Raw genomic sequence first — 16,718 nt, forward strand, 5'->3', positions numbered from 1 at the left:
GGGCTTGCCTCATGGCCACTAGCTCACAAACTTGCAGCCACTTGGCTCTCTGCGCATCCTATCGAAAGAATTGCAGAGGAGAAACCTCAGGGCACCACCACGGAAAAGCAGAGCTGGAGGAGACAAGGGCAGTGCTAGGACACGCCCCCTCTGGTTGGCTTTATGTGGTTATTTCATACATTTGCTTGGCGCGTTGTGCAGGAGGTCAGATGATGATAATGGTCCCTTCTGACCTTAAAGTCTATAAGTCTATGCGATCATGTCCCCCTAGTGGCCAGGCCCAGTCACGAACAACTAGCTCATGGCTCGCAGCTCAAAGCAGTGCTTTAAGGCAAGGGGTAGGAGCTTGTGATTACAGGGCTGAAATTCCCACTTCAGATCCCCACCGGTGACTGTGACGTGTGTGTCCACAGCCATGCTCTGTTACAGTTACACAGACAGGAACTTTAAACCCCCTATCTGCCTAGCTTCTTCTGACCAACAAGCCGAGTGATCACTTTTGCTGGATGGAAACAAGGGAAGACCACATGAAAAATAAGGGGCAATTCTTTATTTTCAAGGATGTTTTAGGCAAACACCATTTCCCGTAGCACATCATGTACTTTTCTCTCAAGTGTTAATTCCTACTGCCCTCAAATATACAATGCAATCATCATCAATTTAATGCTGACAGTGGTCAAGGGACATCCCTTTAAATAAGGGATGGGTGGCCACCCTAAGGGACAAATCAATGAAATAAGAGACAGGCCTTTGCTATCAGGGATGGGTGGTCACCCTACCTATAAGGCTAGTTCGACTGGCGGCCCGTGGGCAAGATCCAACCACAGGACCATTTCTGTCTGGTCCCCGAAGACATCTGTCCCTGCAGGAGACCAGCTCTACAAAATGGTGTCCTCAGCATGGCATGACCTCTCATACACCATATGAGTCATGACCTCACACATACTGTACGTGCGGGGTCAGGACGCCATTTTGTATAGCACATACCATACGTGCAAGGTCTCGAACAGACGATGATGCCCTTTTATTTCTGAACACGGCCAGTAGAGGTGCCGCACAACTACGCATGTGACCCTCCTCTATGAAAAGTTTGGACCAGTAACTAGCTCCATGTCACTGTACTGTCTGAATGCTTGATGCGCCCAGGCTGGGAAATTCGGATCCAACAGACACTGGGTGAAAACACCTGAACGTGGCCTAGCAGAGACATGATTATTAGTATTGTTGCAATTCCAGAGGGGTTGCTTTTCTTGCAATGCTAATGGCCTGTAACCAACCTCGACCCCACCGAGCATGTCAGTAAAAAGCAAACAAACCCCACACTGGTGAAGCAAGTAGTTCTGATGGCTTCTGGGTTTAGTGCTATATTTTATCCAGCAGGAGACAGGAGAAATCATTGTGAGACACAAACATTTCAGCATCTTTACAGCTGTGAAGATATGGAATCCACTTGGTGAAAAAACAAAAACGCCAGCAGCAGCCAATGAGCGTGGGAACCAGAAAACACAACCTCCGCGGGCTTGATATAAAAATACCTTCGTTAAATTCTAGAAAACACTCATCAAAAGTGAAGATTAGCCATTTTCTCCTGCCCCTCCCGTGCCCCAAAGATTTGCCATCTGTACTGTCCTCCCTCACCCAGGACTCCTCCTCTTGCTCTCTGACCAGGCAGAATGCTAGAGTCCTCCGGGATCATAGAGAACAGTGACAAACAGGCTGGTCAATGTCCCTGAGGGTTGGGTAGTTTTGGTTGGTTGGTTTTTTGGAGGTGGGAGAACAGGTCACCAGCCCACTTTAGATTCCCGGGTTGTAGAAATGAGGGTGCCAGAAGCTAGAGAAGCCCATTTCATGGCCTGCAGGGGGATAGATAACCTTGTGCATCAGGAACAGAGTCTCAGCTGGGTTTCACTGTCCCAGAAACAGAACCAAGGGCGGATTCTCTCCCCATTGAAAGACGCTGGTGGGAAAGTGAAGATTGGGGCCTTGTTGTCAGCCCCGAAAAATGCCACCTGCCCCTCGTCACAGTCCAGACAAACCCGGATCCTGCTGGGGACCCGGCCCAGTGACACTGTGGTCTCAGGGGAGGTGCGAGCCTGATATTGATCCCCATGCAGCCACTGCACAGCCCAGATCCCCTCCTCAGGGTTAAAACTCAACCCCCGCTTCCTCCTCACAGACTCTCTGGCCACCCCCACAGCCCAGCATTGCCCATCCCCCATCTCAACCTCCCAGCAATGTCTCCCCGAGGTGAATCCCTCACAGGCCAGCACCCAGCGATTACAGTCAAATCTCTCAGGGTTGTTGGGCACTCGCTGCTGTGTGTCTCCCAGTCTCACGCTTTTCCGATCCGCAGACAGGACGAGTTCGGGATGAGCCATGTCTGGATCCAGAGTCACTGGGGACAGAGAATCGGAGCGTTAGGCAGAGCTTGGCCATTGGGGAGGTTGGGACCATTTCTCACATTCCCCAGCAGCCCTGTCCTGGCTGGGATCCTCCCCGATTTCCTGCCTCTCTGTCCTGGGTCTCAGGGAGCTGCCTCGGTGCTGGGGCTGAGCAGGGATTTCACCGCGGCTCCCACCTCCCAGGGCCTAGAGGTACAGTTATAGCTGCAGATTCTGCATCTCCATCTCCTCCCCGCTGCATCTTCCTGCTCCCCGTGCTGCGGCTCCCCACTCCCAGCAGCAGGGACAGGGCGGGGCGGGGCAGGCAGCAGAGCCTGGGGTGGGACCGAAGGGCCATCAGCCTCAGCCGCCTCTTGGGGAGACACCTCCAGTCAGAGGGAATCAAGGAGGCAGCAGAGAGGGGAGCACGAACCCCAGTGCACCTGGGACAAGGGGAGGAGGTAGTAGCCCTGGGTGGAAGGGGGTGGGGGGGAGTTGGTGGGTACACCAGGGCAGGGCCCCCAGCCCATGGAGAATGGGAGAGGAGGAGGCAGTGTCCACGGAAGACCTCCCAAAGACAGAGAGGATGGAGGGGCCTAGCTGGCAACCCAAGAGCCATGGGGGAAGGGAGAGGTGGGACCCACAGGGAGAGACACAAAAGGGGGCGATGGCCTATGGACACACCGAGGAAGGGTCAGACCAGGCACCCACCCCCTCAGCATAATGGAGGAGTCAAAGCCCTCATTCAATCAAAACATTGTACACCAATTAAAGGTTTAATATATATTAGAGTGCTTAAGGCCAGCCCCCTACCTTGCAGTGCTCACTCTATGGATGGGGGCCTCTGTTTTGTTTGATCTAAGAAGCTTCTTCCTCATGTGAATCCAGTGCCACAAACACAAATTGTCCTTTTCACTCAATCCATCTAAAACCCCACCCATTCCACTACCCCCTTTTGCCAGAGATCCACTTACTCGCTGTCTGCAGTTCAAACATCAGAGCATCTAGGGAGGAGAGGGAGAGAAAAAGATTTCATGGTATCAAAATTATGTTTCATGCAGGATTTCTACAATTAATCAGAATAACTGTGCTTTAGTTCTGGGCCATAAACAGAGGGGACAAGGCAGGGAGACCCAGAGAGAGAAATACAGAGAGAGACTGTGTAAAACTCGCCCATATGGAGGAGGGCCAGTATCAGGCTTATGGACCCCTTTCAGCACTAACAACATAGTTATAAACACGGCTTATGTGGCATTTAGTGTTTCTCGCCTTTTTACAAGAGAAAATTCCTAGACAGGTCAGACTGGAATGAAACAGACTCAGGAAGAGAAGACGGAGCCCTTTGCATTAGCACAGGGTTTCACTCAACCAAGTACTTAGCAGTCCTCAAGAATAAGGGCAAGGAAGGCGACAATCACATTTGGACTATTGTTGTTCCTCCATAAATATCTTATATCTTGGTGGGAAATTTCTTAGCTAATTCAAAACTTTGTCTATATTTCTTCCATGTTCTTAAATTGGGTTTTACATTCGCAGCTAATTGGACACAGCCCGTTTCCTCCAACATTCACAGAGATCAGACTCCATTTTCCTTTTTCAATCCCTGCTCAGTACCTTGGAATTTCCTCAGAGTCTCCTTTAGTACAATGTTTTTCTGGGTAAAATCACCAAGTCTCTTTGCCAGATCAGGAGAAATCTCTACCAGCTGCTGGAACTTCCCCTGCTGGCACCTGGAGAGAAACAGAATTCTCTATTTAATTGATTTTAAATCACGATTTTTTCTGTATTTCAGGGAAAGCTGCTGGACTGCGGGCAGGGCCAGATGAACTTTTTGTGGGCCCGGCGCCAAAGATATTTGTGGGCCTGCATGGGGCAAGGTGCAGGGGGGGCGGAATGGTCAGTCTCCAGAGTGAAGGGCGGGTTGGGGGCAATGAGGCACAGCATGGCAGGTGCGGCCCAGCAGGCGGGCACTGTTTACAATCCTGCAGATGCCAGATGCACACTGGCCTGCCCAGCCCTGTGCTGCCAGCATGCCCCTTCCCCTTGAGGGCAGGCCTGCACCACACCGCCCCCCTGCCCAGTGCCCTACCCTTATGCCCAGTGCCCGCTCTCCCAAAGATCTCCACCACAGATCTGTATGCCAAGCCCCCTTCCCCTCCCAGAGACCTCCCCCACTGGCCTCCCACAACTGCACAGCACCCTGCACTCCACTCGCCCAGCGCCCCCTGCCCGTAGACCTCCCCACTGCCCACCACCTTCCTCACAGTTCCACCATCACAGCTGCACAGCACCCCATATTCCTGAGGGCATTCTGCACCAAAAAATTAAAAATTCTGTGCACAATATTTTAAAATTCTGCAAATTTTATTTGTCAATAAATAAATGTGGAGGCTCCAACATGGCAGTGGGGAGCACAGACCATGGGTTGCATGGAAGTGGGAGATTACCCTGCAGCCTTCCCCCACCCCACCCCACCCCACCCCAGGACAGGGATTCGGCAGTGAGGCTGCACCCGACCCTGACACAATGCAAGGGCCAGGCCTGCCCCAGAAACACCCTGGGGCCCTGTCTCCCTGTGCCAGGTGCACCAGGTGTGGGTGAGCAGGCTCAGCCCGGCAGCAGGATCCAAGTGCAGAAGGACTTAGTGTGGGGGGATCCAGGTGGGGGTAAGAGAGTTCTCTGTGGGGCAATCTGGGTGTGGGCGGCTCAGTGGGAGATCTGGATGCACAGAAGCTCATTGGGAGGTTCCAGGTGCAGGGGCAATGGGATTTTGCAGGGGATCCAGGTGAAGGTGTTTGGGGCTCAGCGGGGGGGAGAGGGGTGTCTACATGCAGGGGAGGTGGGGTTCCTTTCGGTGGGGGTCCGAGTGCAAGTGGTTGGGGCTCTTCGCGGTGGTACAGATGCAGGGGAGGTGGGGCTTGTCAGGATGAGGGTTCGATGGGCCTGCTTAATAGGGGAGCCCCAGCTTCTGCCAAGGGGATGCCGCATGCTGGGTTCCAGCTCCCCCCCCCTTACCCCCGCTTCCCCCATCCCCTTCTCTTCCCCATCCCATGCCCCTTCCCCACTGCTTCATCTCCCCTCCCCCCCTTCCTTCCTTATTGAGGTTGCAGGAACAAACCATCCCGATGTGTAGAAAGAATAGTGTCGTAAGATGAGGCCCTGAAACATAAACCCTTATCAGAGGCCTGGTATGAGGCCTAAGGCCTGAACTAACGTAATGGTCAAGACGTTGCTAACATAAAGCAAAATTAAGCTGGGAGCCAGAGGCAGGCCCTGCTCACAGAAGCTGGCAACGAAAGGGCTGATGTTGCAAAAATACACATATCTAAAAGGTACTGGACACTAGAGATACCAGAACACTCCACTACTTGCACATTCCACACAGATAACAAGGACAGGGACAAAAGGATAATATGATGGATAGAGTTGGTTTGTTCAAACCAACATGTACAAGGTGAGAGGCGGCACCATACTACGTAGGGGGGTTGCACCTCAATACGTCGGGAGTGATGTGTAACTTGTTTGTATCTGTGTATAAGAATGCACCCCTGAATGGACGTCTTTGTCTGGCCTAGGGGGCAGTGGAAAGTCCTGCCACTGACTGACCCAGTCCATTGCCAGGGAGCACCTATGTACTAGCTAGCAGCACCTTAGCAGCACCTTGGATATCTAATCTGAGGAGCTGGAGAGTCTGTGCTCATTGGGGGTTCTCTCGGGGTCTGCTGGGTCAGCTATCTGCGCAAAGCCGGGGCAGCACACAGAGGGAACACACGCACGCAGCCGACTGATATCAACATTGAACAGAGCAGAGCACCACACCGGTACCGTCTGACAACAAATAGTAAATATGCCAGGTGACCAGTTTGGCTAAACAGTGAAATCCTTGCTGATCTTAAACACAAAAAAGAAGCATACAAGAAGTGGAAGCTTGGACAAATGACCAAGGAGAAGTATAAAAATATTGCTCAGGCGTGCAGGAGTGAAATCAGGAAGGTCAAATCACACTTGGAGTTGCAGCTAGCAAGGGATGTTAAGAGTAACAGCAAGGGTTGTTAGCAACAAGAAGAAGGTCAAGGAAAGTGTGGGCCCCTTACTGAATGAGGGAGGCAACCTAGTGACAGAGGATGTGGAAAAAGCTAATGTACTCAATGCTTTTTTGCCTCTGTCTTCACGCACAAGGTCAGCTCCCAGACTGTTGCACTGGGCAGCACAGTATGAGGAGAAGGTGACCAGCCCTCTGTGGAGAAAGAAGTGGTTCAGGACTATTTAGAAAAGCTGGACGAGCACAAGTCCATGGGGCCGGATGCGCTGCATCCAAGGGTGCTAAAGGAATTGGCGGATGTGATTGCAGAGGGTTGATTAGCTTGTGCTGTCACTAATTATTGCTACACCCTTTCACCCTAAAATAGCAGCAGAGCCTCCTTGAAAGACAAAATCTCCTTCTGGCTCTCCCCTCTGAATCCCAAAGCTGTGTTTAAAATAATGACCAGAGATTGATCACTGGCTGGATTTTCTTCTGCAGCAAAGGCAGACTTTGAAATGCACAAACTAGAAATGCTCCCAGCTGAAATGCTGGTTAAACAGCCGCTGCCCAGCAACTAGCGCAACCCAAAACTTGACATTAATGCTCGTATAGGCCATTGGCTGCTTGGGCGCATATACCTCTTCCTCTGTCTTTCAGTCTCACTCAACTAGTTGCCTGCCTGGATACAGTGGCAGAAATATTATTATAAAGAAAACAAACCCAAGTGCCTTTATATTTTAAAGTAATTAGCCACTGGAAATATGTACCCAGGGTTCTGGTGGATTCTCCCTCACTGCCCATTGTTAAATCAAGACGGGATGTTTTTCTAAAAGCTCCGAGGTAAGTCTCTAGGCTTGTCTAGAAGAGGGCAGACGAGATTATATCTCGATGATCCCTTGTTGCCTTGGAATCTATGCATTATTGATTTCTCCATTTCCTGGGGTGTCAGACATATGGAGTGGGTCTGATCTCCTTGGGGGAAAGCAAGAATTACACTGATGCCCAGCGTGCAGGCAGAGCTGGGGCTGTGAACTAAAAGCGATCACGTGGATTCACATTGCAGCTTTGGCTTCCCAGGCAGCTGTGGAATCCAAGATGCGCTGAGCTACAGGTCCCCTTTCAACACTAAGGGAAGAGGTGTGGGGGGGACCCGGGGGAACCCAGCGTCTCCACATACAGCTGTTGATCAGAATGACCATATATGCCAATCAAGTTTCACATCTATAGCGAAGGGGTGATCACAGTGGTGCAGGGGGATACCGAAAAGGGATTTCTGGGAGTCCACGGGTTGTGAAATCAGCTGCACACTAACGCTGATGGTATCTGCAGGAGAGAGTGGGGGGCGGAGAAGAGCAGGCCGGGGCCCCTTTGGAGCCTGGGCCCAGCCCCATGGTGCTATGGTAAACCCAGTACTGACTGCGGGGCCTGGAGGCTGGATTGTTCTATGTATCCTGGCCTCAGAGCAGGTACCGCTCAGGCAAGGGCAGCACAAGCTTCACCCGCTGCGGCCCAGTTTGTTTCCAGCATGACCTGGGGAGAGACGACATCGAGGGGAAGTGGAGCAGGCAGATGGGCCAGCAAGCTGCATTGACTCCGCTAAGCTTTGTGGTGTGGACTCCTGCCCAGTAAGAAATGGATGGAGACCCTAACCCAGGGGTTCTCAAACTAGAGGCAAAGACCCCTCAGCCTCCACTTCAAACCCCGCTTTGCATCCAGCATTTATAATGGTGCTAAATATATTTAAAAGTGTTTTTAATTTATAAGGGGGGTCGCACCCAGAGGCTTGTTATGTGAAAAGGGTCACCAGTACAAGATTTTGAGAACCACTGCACTAACCCCAAATCACCTCCCGCAGGGCGCCAAATGGACACAAGCTGGACATATTTGAACACTGCTGATCTGGAAGCATTCGTATTCCCGTTCCCTGGGACACAAGAGATTTAATGGATCTATTCTGGTCTATTAACCAGCCCTCATGCGTCATCTCACCGTCTCGAATAAAGAGTATCAATCCCAGGAGTAACATCTGAAGAGGGGAGATTTGGATCTGAGGGGTGACACTGCCCCTCACAGTTGGCCGTGATGCCCTGAGGTGATGGGGGCCTCGCATGGGGCTCAAGCCCCTCCCCCACACAGCGACATGTCCCTGAGAGTGAGACGGAGCCACATACCTGCTCAAGGTGCTTCTGACGTCCTAGAGAGGGGGAGGGGACAGAGAACAAAGAGTTCAGTTACGAGTGATAACCAGGAGAAGGAAGTCGGCTGGTGGAGAAGAGGCTGGGGTGGGCCACACTATGATCCTGGTTCAGGGGTGTTGGTGGTGTCATAGGGAGAATGGCAGCTGGCCTGGGATGATTTCCAAAACAGAGTCCCCCTTTCTCTCCGTGAAATGAGGATCACATTATTTAAATATTTCCCTGCCTCAGGAGAGATGGATGAATTCATGTGTGTTATTAACGGGCTCTGCTCCCGCAGGGATGTGGGCCAGAAATGGACCCAGAACACTATAAAAAAGACAATTAAAATCTAAACCCTACAAAGGGGTCCCTCTCCCAGATTCCTTCACTCCTAACACAAGAACGGCCATACTGGGTCAGACTGACAGCCCATCGAGCCCAGTTCCTGTTTTCTGACAGATGCTTCAGAGGGAATGAACAGAACAGAGTAATGTCAAGTGATCCATCCCCAGTCCCAGCTTCTGGGAGTTAGAGCTTTAGGGCCACCCAGAGCATGGGGTTGTGTCCCTGACCATCTTGGCTAACAGCCATTTATGGACCTATCCTCCATGAACTTCTCTAATTCTTTTTTTAATCCAGTTATACTTTTGGCGTACACACCATCCCATGACGATGAGTTCCACAGGTTGACTGTGAGGTCTATGAAGAAGCACATCTTTATGTTTGTTTTGAACCTGCTGCCTTTTAATTTCATTGGGTGACCCCCGGTTCTTGTGTAATGTGAAGGGGTAAAAAACACTTCCCTGTTCACTTTCTCTGCACCAGTCATGATTTTATAGACCTCCATCATATCCCCTCTTAGTCACCTCTTTTCTAAGCTCAACACTCCCCAGTCTTTTTAATCTCTGCTCAGATGGAAGCTGTTCCATACCCCTAATCAAATTACTAATAAAACAAAAGAGAATAATAAAACAGAAGCAAGTGGAAGTGATCATAAACCAGAGAATTCACATTTTAACAGTCGTTCATAACAATAAAATGAGGTACCATTAAAGAGAGAGCGAGAGAGAGGATTCCTATGTAAAAACTAGAAACAGGGAGTTCTACTGTAGTGTTAGGATCCTGCACTCCAAGCCACATGGGTCTCCCCGGTCATCCATTTCCCAAATATCTCCAAGGCTCTGAGGGCTCACCTGCAGGAATTCACTCGCTGGCTGCTGGCACTTCCCCTCCATCTCGCTGATCAGCTCGCTGAGACGAGAAATCTCAGCGGAGAGTTTGGTGATATTTTCATCCTGCAGCTTCACAATCTCCTTCTCCAGCTCTCCCAGTCGGGCCAGCAGGAGTTGCTCTTCCTCCTCCAGAAACTGGTGCAGCTTCTTAAATTGAGCCACAATTTTCTCTCTCTCAGCTTCTGTCTTTCCCTGTAAAGATGAGGCACAAAGAGGGAAAGGGCACATCAAGGACACACTGACAGGCAGAGGAGATTTCACACAGCCCTCTGAGCAGGAGGGGGAATTTCTAAATATTCAACACCTCAAAAGCAGACGGAAACTTTCCTCATTTGACCAGAGAGATTTTCCTAGAAAGTCCCACCTTATCCTAAATTTCCTTCCCATCTGACATGGTTTGTTTCTGTTTGTGATCAGTGAACTGTGACAATCTCAATCCTTCCAGCAGTAGAAAGGGCAGGATTCAGAGGTACATGAGCAGAGACTTCCTGAGAGAGACTGAAGGGGGTAAAGAAAACACACAAGAAGAAAACAAACCAAAACTCCCAAGTTTCACTGAGGAAACTCCTGATATTCACATGCCCCGGAGGGACGCCCAGCCACACCTCTGGAGAGACATGAGAATTCAGTGCCTAAAAGCTAACTGTGTTAGTGCATAGATCAGGATCTCTACTGCAGAGATCAGGATCTCTAGTGCAGCCCCAGGCTATAAACTTGTACCATGAAATCAAGAATGAAGCGAAGACAAACACAGCTCTGAAAACAAGGGACTGCAGAGTAAAGGTCGCGCCTGCCACCCAACCTTAATTCTGCCCCCTTTCCACAGCTGCCTGCTACAGCTCCGCACACTGGCTTGAGGTGCACCTGTCTCCTGGAGCATGCTCATATCACTTTCCTGTGTGCGTATCCATGATGTATGCATATTTACAGAGACTGAAAGACTTATAACTTCTAGGGTGCTGCTTCCCTGGTGTGGCCCTGGGTGCCAGACACTAGCCAAGGTGAAATTCAATCAGACCCAGATCAGTTGGGGATCGGTGCTATGATCTGAGCCATAGGCGGGCCCAGAAAAGTTATAAGAATGGGAGACAAATTGAATGTCAGGTTCTTTTCGTCTGAGCCCTTCACCTGTGCAGCCCCTTGGCCACATAACTCCTGATTCAGTCCAATAATCCTGTCTCAGGCCTGGATGGGGCACAGTGATTTTCAAAGACAACGTCAGGAAGCAGGTGAGTTTTAGAGCACTGTGAAACCATCAGCGCTTAGCATGAGAGCTTGGCTGTCACTCAGCTATTGACTCTCTAGTGCTCATCAATAATAGAGAGAGACACAAGGGATGAGGTGATATCTTTGATTCTCTTTCCGACAGAAGTCGTTCCAAAGATGCTTTCAAGCCACCCAGAGCTCTCCAGCCCAGATTTGAAGAAGAGCTCTGGGTAGTGTGCAAGCTTGTCTCTCTCACCAACAGAAATTGTTGTAATCAAAGATCTCACCTCACCCCCTTGTCTCTCCAATATCCCGGGAGCAACAGGGCTACAAGGGCACTGCATAGAGTGAAAGAGACAGCGTGGGCAGAGACAGACAAAGATGAAGCCTGAAGCTGAGCCGAGCAGGCCTCTCTGATAGCTGGGGATGGACCATTAACGCAGCCTTGGCACTGCCAGAGCTGAAGGGAGGAGGCAGGGCCATGACCCCACATCCCGTCCATTCTGAGCAGAGGGGAGCACAGGCTGCACCTGCTGCTGGATTCGATCAGCATCTGCCCTGTCCCAAGGCTGCCCAAAGCTCCTGGGGAATCTGCCCCAGCCCCAGAGCCAGGCAAGGAGTCGCAGTCCCACTCCAGCCCACAGAGGGGAACAGAGACAGACACGCACGAACCCAAACCCGCAGCACACGGCCCCAGAGAGACGCACAAACCTCCCTCACTGACATACATCCCCATGGCCCTGCTGGGTAACAACACTGGGAACCTACCAGGTACTCTGGGCTTCTCTTCTCTCCTGACAGTTTCCATCCCAGGAGCTTTTCTCTCTCTTCCTTCAAAGCCTGCAGTCGGGTCTGGAATTGTTCCTGGGCAAAGACAAATATTTTTTCTTTTGGAGCTTGAGGAGCAATTATTCCCCCCCCCCCTAATGTTGCTACACAGATTTAGTTTTCCAGCTTGTTTAACCCAGCAGCAGGCCGGGAGAGCACCCACATGGCAACTCACAGGCCAGGCCACGGACACTGCAGGAACTGGGGGAAAGCAGCAAGTAACAGAGGAGAGCAAGTTCATTCTGACACCTGGGGGCTAGGAGCACAAACTGGGCCTTGGCTGCCAATATACAAACCCTAGTGCCTCTCAGTGTGCTCAGTAACGATCTCTTTCCTACAACTCTGCTCTCACATTGCTGATCCTAGTAAAACAGATGGTGTCACGTTTGCTCCAAAAATTGTTCATCATCTGTCCACCAGTCAGGAGCTCTGACTACACCCCTGCCTCACCTCGCATCCACCAGCATCTTTTGGGGACCAAGAATCAAGTTATTTCTCTGTTGGTTTGAAATGAATGAAGCAGAGCGTGGGAGGATCAATTCCCAGAGTCTGACTGAATCTTTTCAAAGATCTCAGGATTTTAGAAGGGTGGGGGCTGGCAGTGCTGGTTCCGGTGTGTCCCGCTCAGCAGGAACGTGTGTTGGAACAGAAATATTAGCTGAGGAAAAGGGCATCACAAGAGAATGAATATTTTTCCCCACCCACCCCTGGAAATTAGTCCTCAAGTCAGAGCAGAGATCCATGTGTAAGGTTAAAAATCTTTATCACAACACTGTAGTTAGCAAAAAAAAAAACCAAAAAACATCCTTTATGACAGCAGGACATGAGGAGTTCCGGTGACACTAGAAGGAAACCCAAACATTGGAAAGCCTGGGAACCCACAATTATGGCCGCAGGCTTCATGATGTCTGCATGAGCAGCTGTACTCTGGGCCTGGAAATAGATCTGAAAAACCCGGTAGGTACAAACACTGATGCTGGGAGGAGATTTCCTACCTTGTACTCCTGGGCAGCCTCCTCTATGGGAACCACTTTGTGAGATCTGTGAGCCTTAGATTTATCACACACCACGCAGATGGGGGTATGATCCTCCTCACAGAAGAGTTTCAGAGCCTCCTGGTGCCTCTCACACACTCTTTGTCCATCGCACTCTGTCACCGCCTGGAGCCTCAGTCCTTTCACTAACTCCACCACCTTCCCCAGCTGCCGGTTGGGCCGCAGGTTTCTCTGCTGGGCGGTTTCTCTGCACTGGGGGCAGGAGAAGTTTGGCTCTGTCTCCCCCCAGCACTGTCTGATGCAGGCCCGGCAGAAGTTGTGCCCACACTCAATAATCACTGGATCTTTGAAATACTCCAGGCAGATGGGACAAGAAAGTTCATCCTGGAGACTTTCTGCAGGGCTCTCTGCAGCCATGGCTCCTCGTGGGAAGGGTAACCAAAAGTTAGTTTCAATTTCCAACCATCTGGGACAGGAATTGGTGTCTCCCTTCCTGGGTCTGTCTCATTGGCTGTGATAGAATCAGCTGTGTCTGTGAGTTCTCCCAGCCCCTGTGGGCTCTGATGAGAAAGGTGACCCTCTCTCTACTGGGAAGACTGCTCATCTCAAAAATAAATAAATAAATAACAGCTGAGTTAAAAAGTTGCTTATCATACCCCTTATTTTTATTACCACAGCACGTTTTTAAAATAGGGAGTCTACTTCAAACGGCAATTCATTCCCTCTCTGCGTCTGTGCACGCAGCCACCATATAAAAGGGGGCAAAGGAAGGGGATGGAGAGAGAGGGGGAGGATTGAAAACCCATAAAGCATGTAAACAGAAAAAAGAAGTGTGTATTAATGTACCCACCTGTCATAAACAGATAGTTAAGGTTTAATGCCTCTTTTACCTGTAAAGCGTTAAGAAGTTCACCTAGCTTAGCTGACACCTGACCAGAGGAACCAATGGGAGGACAAGATGGTTCAAAGGGAAGGAGGAAAGTTCCCTTTGTCTGTAGAGTTTCACTTTTGACCGGAGTGGAAAGCTCCAGAATTCAGCCCCTTATTAAGTAGTGAGTATTAGTGAAGGAAATAAATAGGTTTATGTTTATTTCTTTGTAATCTGTCTTGTGCAATTAGAGGAATAGTCAAATTGGGTATTTGGGTATTTTTTTTGTGTAACTAAGGGTTTGCCCAGGGGAACATCCTCTGTGTTTGGAATCTGTTGTCTGTGAGAGTAGCTGGTATGCTAATCTCTCCCAGAGGGTTTTCTTTTTCTTTTCTTTAATTAAAAGCCTTTTTCTTAAGACCTGATTGATTTTTCCTTGTTTTTTTTGATCCAAGGGGGTTGGATCTGGATCCACCAGGAGTCGGTGGGAGCAGGGCTGGCTCTGGCTTTTTTGCCGCCCCCCGCCCCAGCGGGGAACGTAGGTGGGGGGGAGGGCGGCGAGCCCGGCCGCGGCCCCGCTCTCCCCGGCTGGCCGGAGCGCTGGGGGGAGGGCGGCGAGCCCGGCCGCGGCCCCGCTCTCCCCGGGTGAGTGCCGCCCCCCCCCCCCTCCAGGTGCCACCTCAAGCACATGCTTGGAGGGCTGGTGCCTGGAGCCGGCCCTGGGTGGGAGAAAGGAGCAGGAATGGTTAATTTCTCCTTGTTTTAAGATCCAAGGGGTTTTGGATCAGTGTTCATCAGGGAATTGGTGAAGAGTCTCCCAAGGCTACCCAGGGAAGGGATTAGTGCTTGGGAGTGGTGTCAGCCAGACCAGATCTAAGCTGTTAATTGAGCTTAGAGCTTCTCATGCAGGTCCCCCACATCTGTACCCTAAAGTTCAGAGTGGGGAAGGAACCTTGACATGCACCTGAGCTCCCTTCCCCATCCCCAGGGGGTTCTCTGTCCAGGCTTGTCTGGAACTGGAAGAACTCCAGCTTGTTTGTAGGCAACCTCAGGGAGCTCAACATCACTGTGTGCTGCCAGATTTCCTTCCTCCAGGACCCAGGAGACGTCCACAGGGTGGTGGTGGGGTCTGTGCCAAGGACGATGGGCCCAGGAGTCAGCCCCTGCAAGGCTGTTGGCCTCCTTTGCCTCGCGGTACAACTGCTGGAGTTTCTTCCCCTTTGCCTGGCATTCCTGCTCTTCTCTGTCCTACACCAACATCTGTCTCACCTTTGAAATGTGGGAATAGACACCTTTATGTCTGCGGGGATTCTGTAGCAGAGCTTGCACTGCTCCCTGCCCCAACACAGGCTGAAGACATCTACTCCAGGGTTTCTCGACTCAACCCGTGGGCTGGGACCAAAAATTGGATCACCAGAATGTTTCAAAGGGTCACATGGCAGCTCCTGTCCCATGGGGCTGCCTGGGCTCACCACCCTACTCCAGGCACCGCAACCTCTGGGGTCCCAGCACCACTCAGTTTGGCCCAGCCATCATGGTGATGGGAGTCTGGGTAGGCCAAACCTGAGTGAGTGGCCCTGCAACCCCATGAGCCAGGGCACAGCTCCACTCACACAGATTTGGTCCAGTCAGGGGGGGATGGGGAGGAACCCGAACAGCACTGCAACCCTGGAGGTTGCAACGCCCAGAACGGAGAGCCAAGCCCAGCCAGCCCCACAACACAGGAGCTACAGGAGCCACCACTGTGCGGTGAGTGCCTGGCTGGTCACCCAACCCCTCCAGAGGGCAGGATCCAACCGAAACCACCCCAGGCCCTCCACCCCCAGGCTATTTACTGGGTCACAACAGGCCATAAATATTGACAAATGGCTCCTGAGCCCCAAAAGGTTGAGAACCACTGATGTAGGACTCCTTTCCTGGACCAGACGGCAACAGGACCTTTAGCTGGAGCAGCAGGTAGAGCCACACCTGAGCTCACCAAGGTGGGCTGCAGGGACAGAGGAATTTCCAAAACACATGGGCTAAAGGTGGAGGAATGGGAGATTCCAGCCACTTGGCGGGAGAGTTCCAAATTGTGACCCCTTGGCGGGAGAGTTCCAAATTGTGATCGGAGCAGTCACCCGAGCAGTGACAGGGACATTGCTGGAGGGTTATTTTTGCTGGTACCCATCATGCAGCCCCCACACAGGCATCATACTGGACGAACAGGGCCAGTAGAGGGCTTTTGTCATTTGTGGTGGTTTTACTTCATCAGGGTTAGTGACAGGACTCAAAATTGAGCATGGAGGCGGACAAGGATGTGCCAAAATAAGGCAAATGTTACTAGTAAAGCTTTTGCGAGTAGTCCTATGTTAAGGCTGTAGGCCTGCTTTGTGGGTAGAGGAGCACCGTAACTAGTTTTCATTAGCCTCTCTATGCCACAGTAACCCGCTCCTCACTCCCATGCTTTGCCTGTCCCATGATAACAGGAGTTGAGTGTTACCACACCAGGGCCTGGTCTACACTAAACCATTAAGTCAACAAAAGTGCCTTCTGTCAACCTGGCTGTGGAAGTGTCGTCACTTAAATCTGGCTTCCACCGACGTGAGTGGCTCTCTACGCCGATGTAAGAACTCCACCTCCTCGAGCGGTATCGGGTCACGTTCAATGTAGTTAGGTCAACACAGTGTCAGTGTAGACACTGCATTGCTTATGTCAACTGTTACTGGCCACCAGGAGCCCTCCCACAATGCCCCAAACTGACAATCCAATCGATACAAGCGCTCCTGGTGGGAGAGCCATTGCCTTTCTTTTCTCTTCTTTTAATTTTAATTTAAGAGCAGCTACACTAGAAACAAAGAGAAAGAAAGAAAGATTAACTCGTGACCACTGCTGTAAGCTGATAGAGGTCCATTTAAGTCAATGAAGCTACACTTATTTACTCCCCCTGGAGCTCTTGCCCATTCACTTCAATGGAAAAACACCAATGTGCAGCAGAGAGGGATCTGGCACCTCATTGAATGAGGTG

The 16,718-nt window shown here is 51.0% G+C and overlaps 1 protein-coding gene across 1 annotated transcript; it reads right to left on the bottom strand.

Annotated features, from left to right (window-relative positions):
* Positions 1 to 589: 589 nt before the first annotated feature.
* Positions 590 to 13,260, bottom strand: LOC128847768 (zinc finger protein RFP-like). Its single transcript, XM_054047460.1, has 8 exons — positions 12,844 to 13,260; positions 11,789 to 11,884; positions 9,776 to 10,006; positions 8,577 to 8,599; positions 3,996 to 4,111; positions 3,356 to 3,385; positions 3,036 to 3,053; positions 590 to 2,395 (listed from the first exon to the last, which is right to left on the bottom strand). Exons 1-8 carry the CDS (start codon positions 13,258 to 13,260, stop codon positions 1,881 to 1,883), a joined length of 1,446 nt encoding a protein of 481 aa, XP_053903435.1. The 3' UTR covers positions 590 to 1,880.
* Between the last annotated feature and the right edge of the window lie 3,458 nt (positions 13,261 to 16,718).

The sequence above is a fragment of the Malaclemys terrapin genome, chromosome 13, assembly GCF_027887155.1.
Source record: "Malaclemys terrapin pileata isolate rMalTer1 chromosome 13, rMalTer1.hap1, whole genome shotgun sequence".
NCBI lineage: Eukaryota > Metazoa > Chordata > Testudines > Emydidae > Malaclemys > Malaclemys terrapin.

Bases quoted from the DNA above. Each gene is read 5' to 3' on its own strand.
- LOC128847768 (XM_054047460.1), bottom strand. From the start codon at position 13,260: ATGGCTGCAGAGAGCCCTGCAGAAAGTCTCCAGGATGAACTTTCTTGT. The intron at 11,885-12,843 runs GTAGGAAATCTC...GTCTTTGCCCAG, and splicing joins AGGCTGCCCAGGAGTACAAG to GAACAATTCCAGACCCGACT. The intron at 3,386-3,995 runs GTACTGAGCAGG...TCTCCTCCCTAG, and splicing joins GACTCTGAGGAAATTCCAAG to ATGCTCTGATGTTTGAACTG.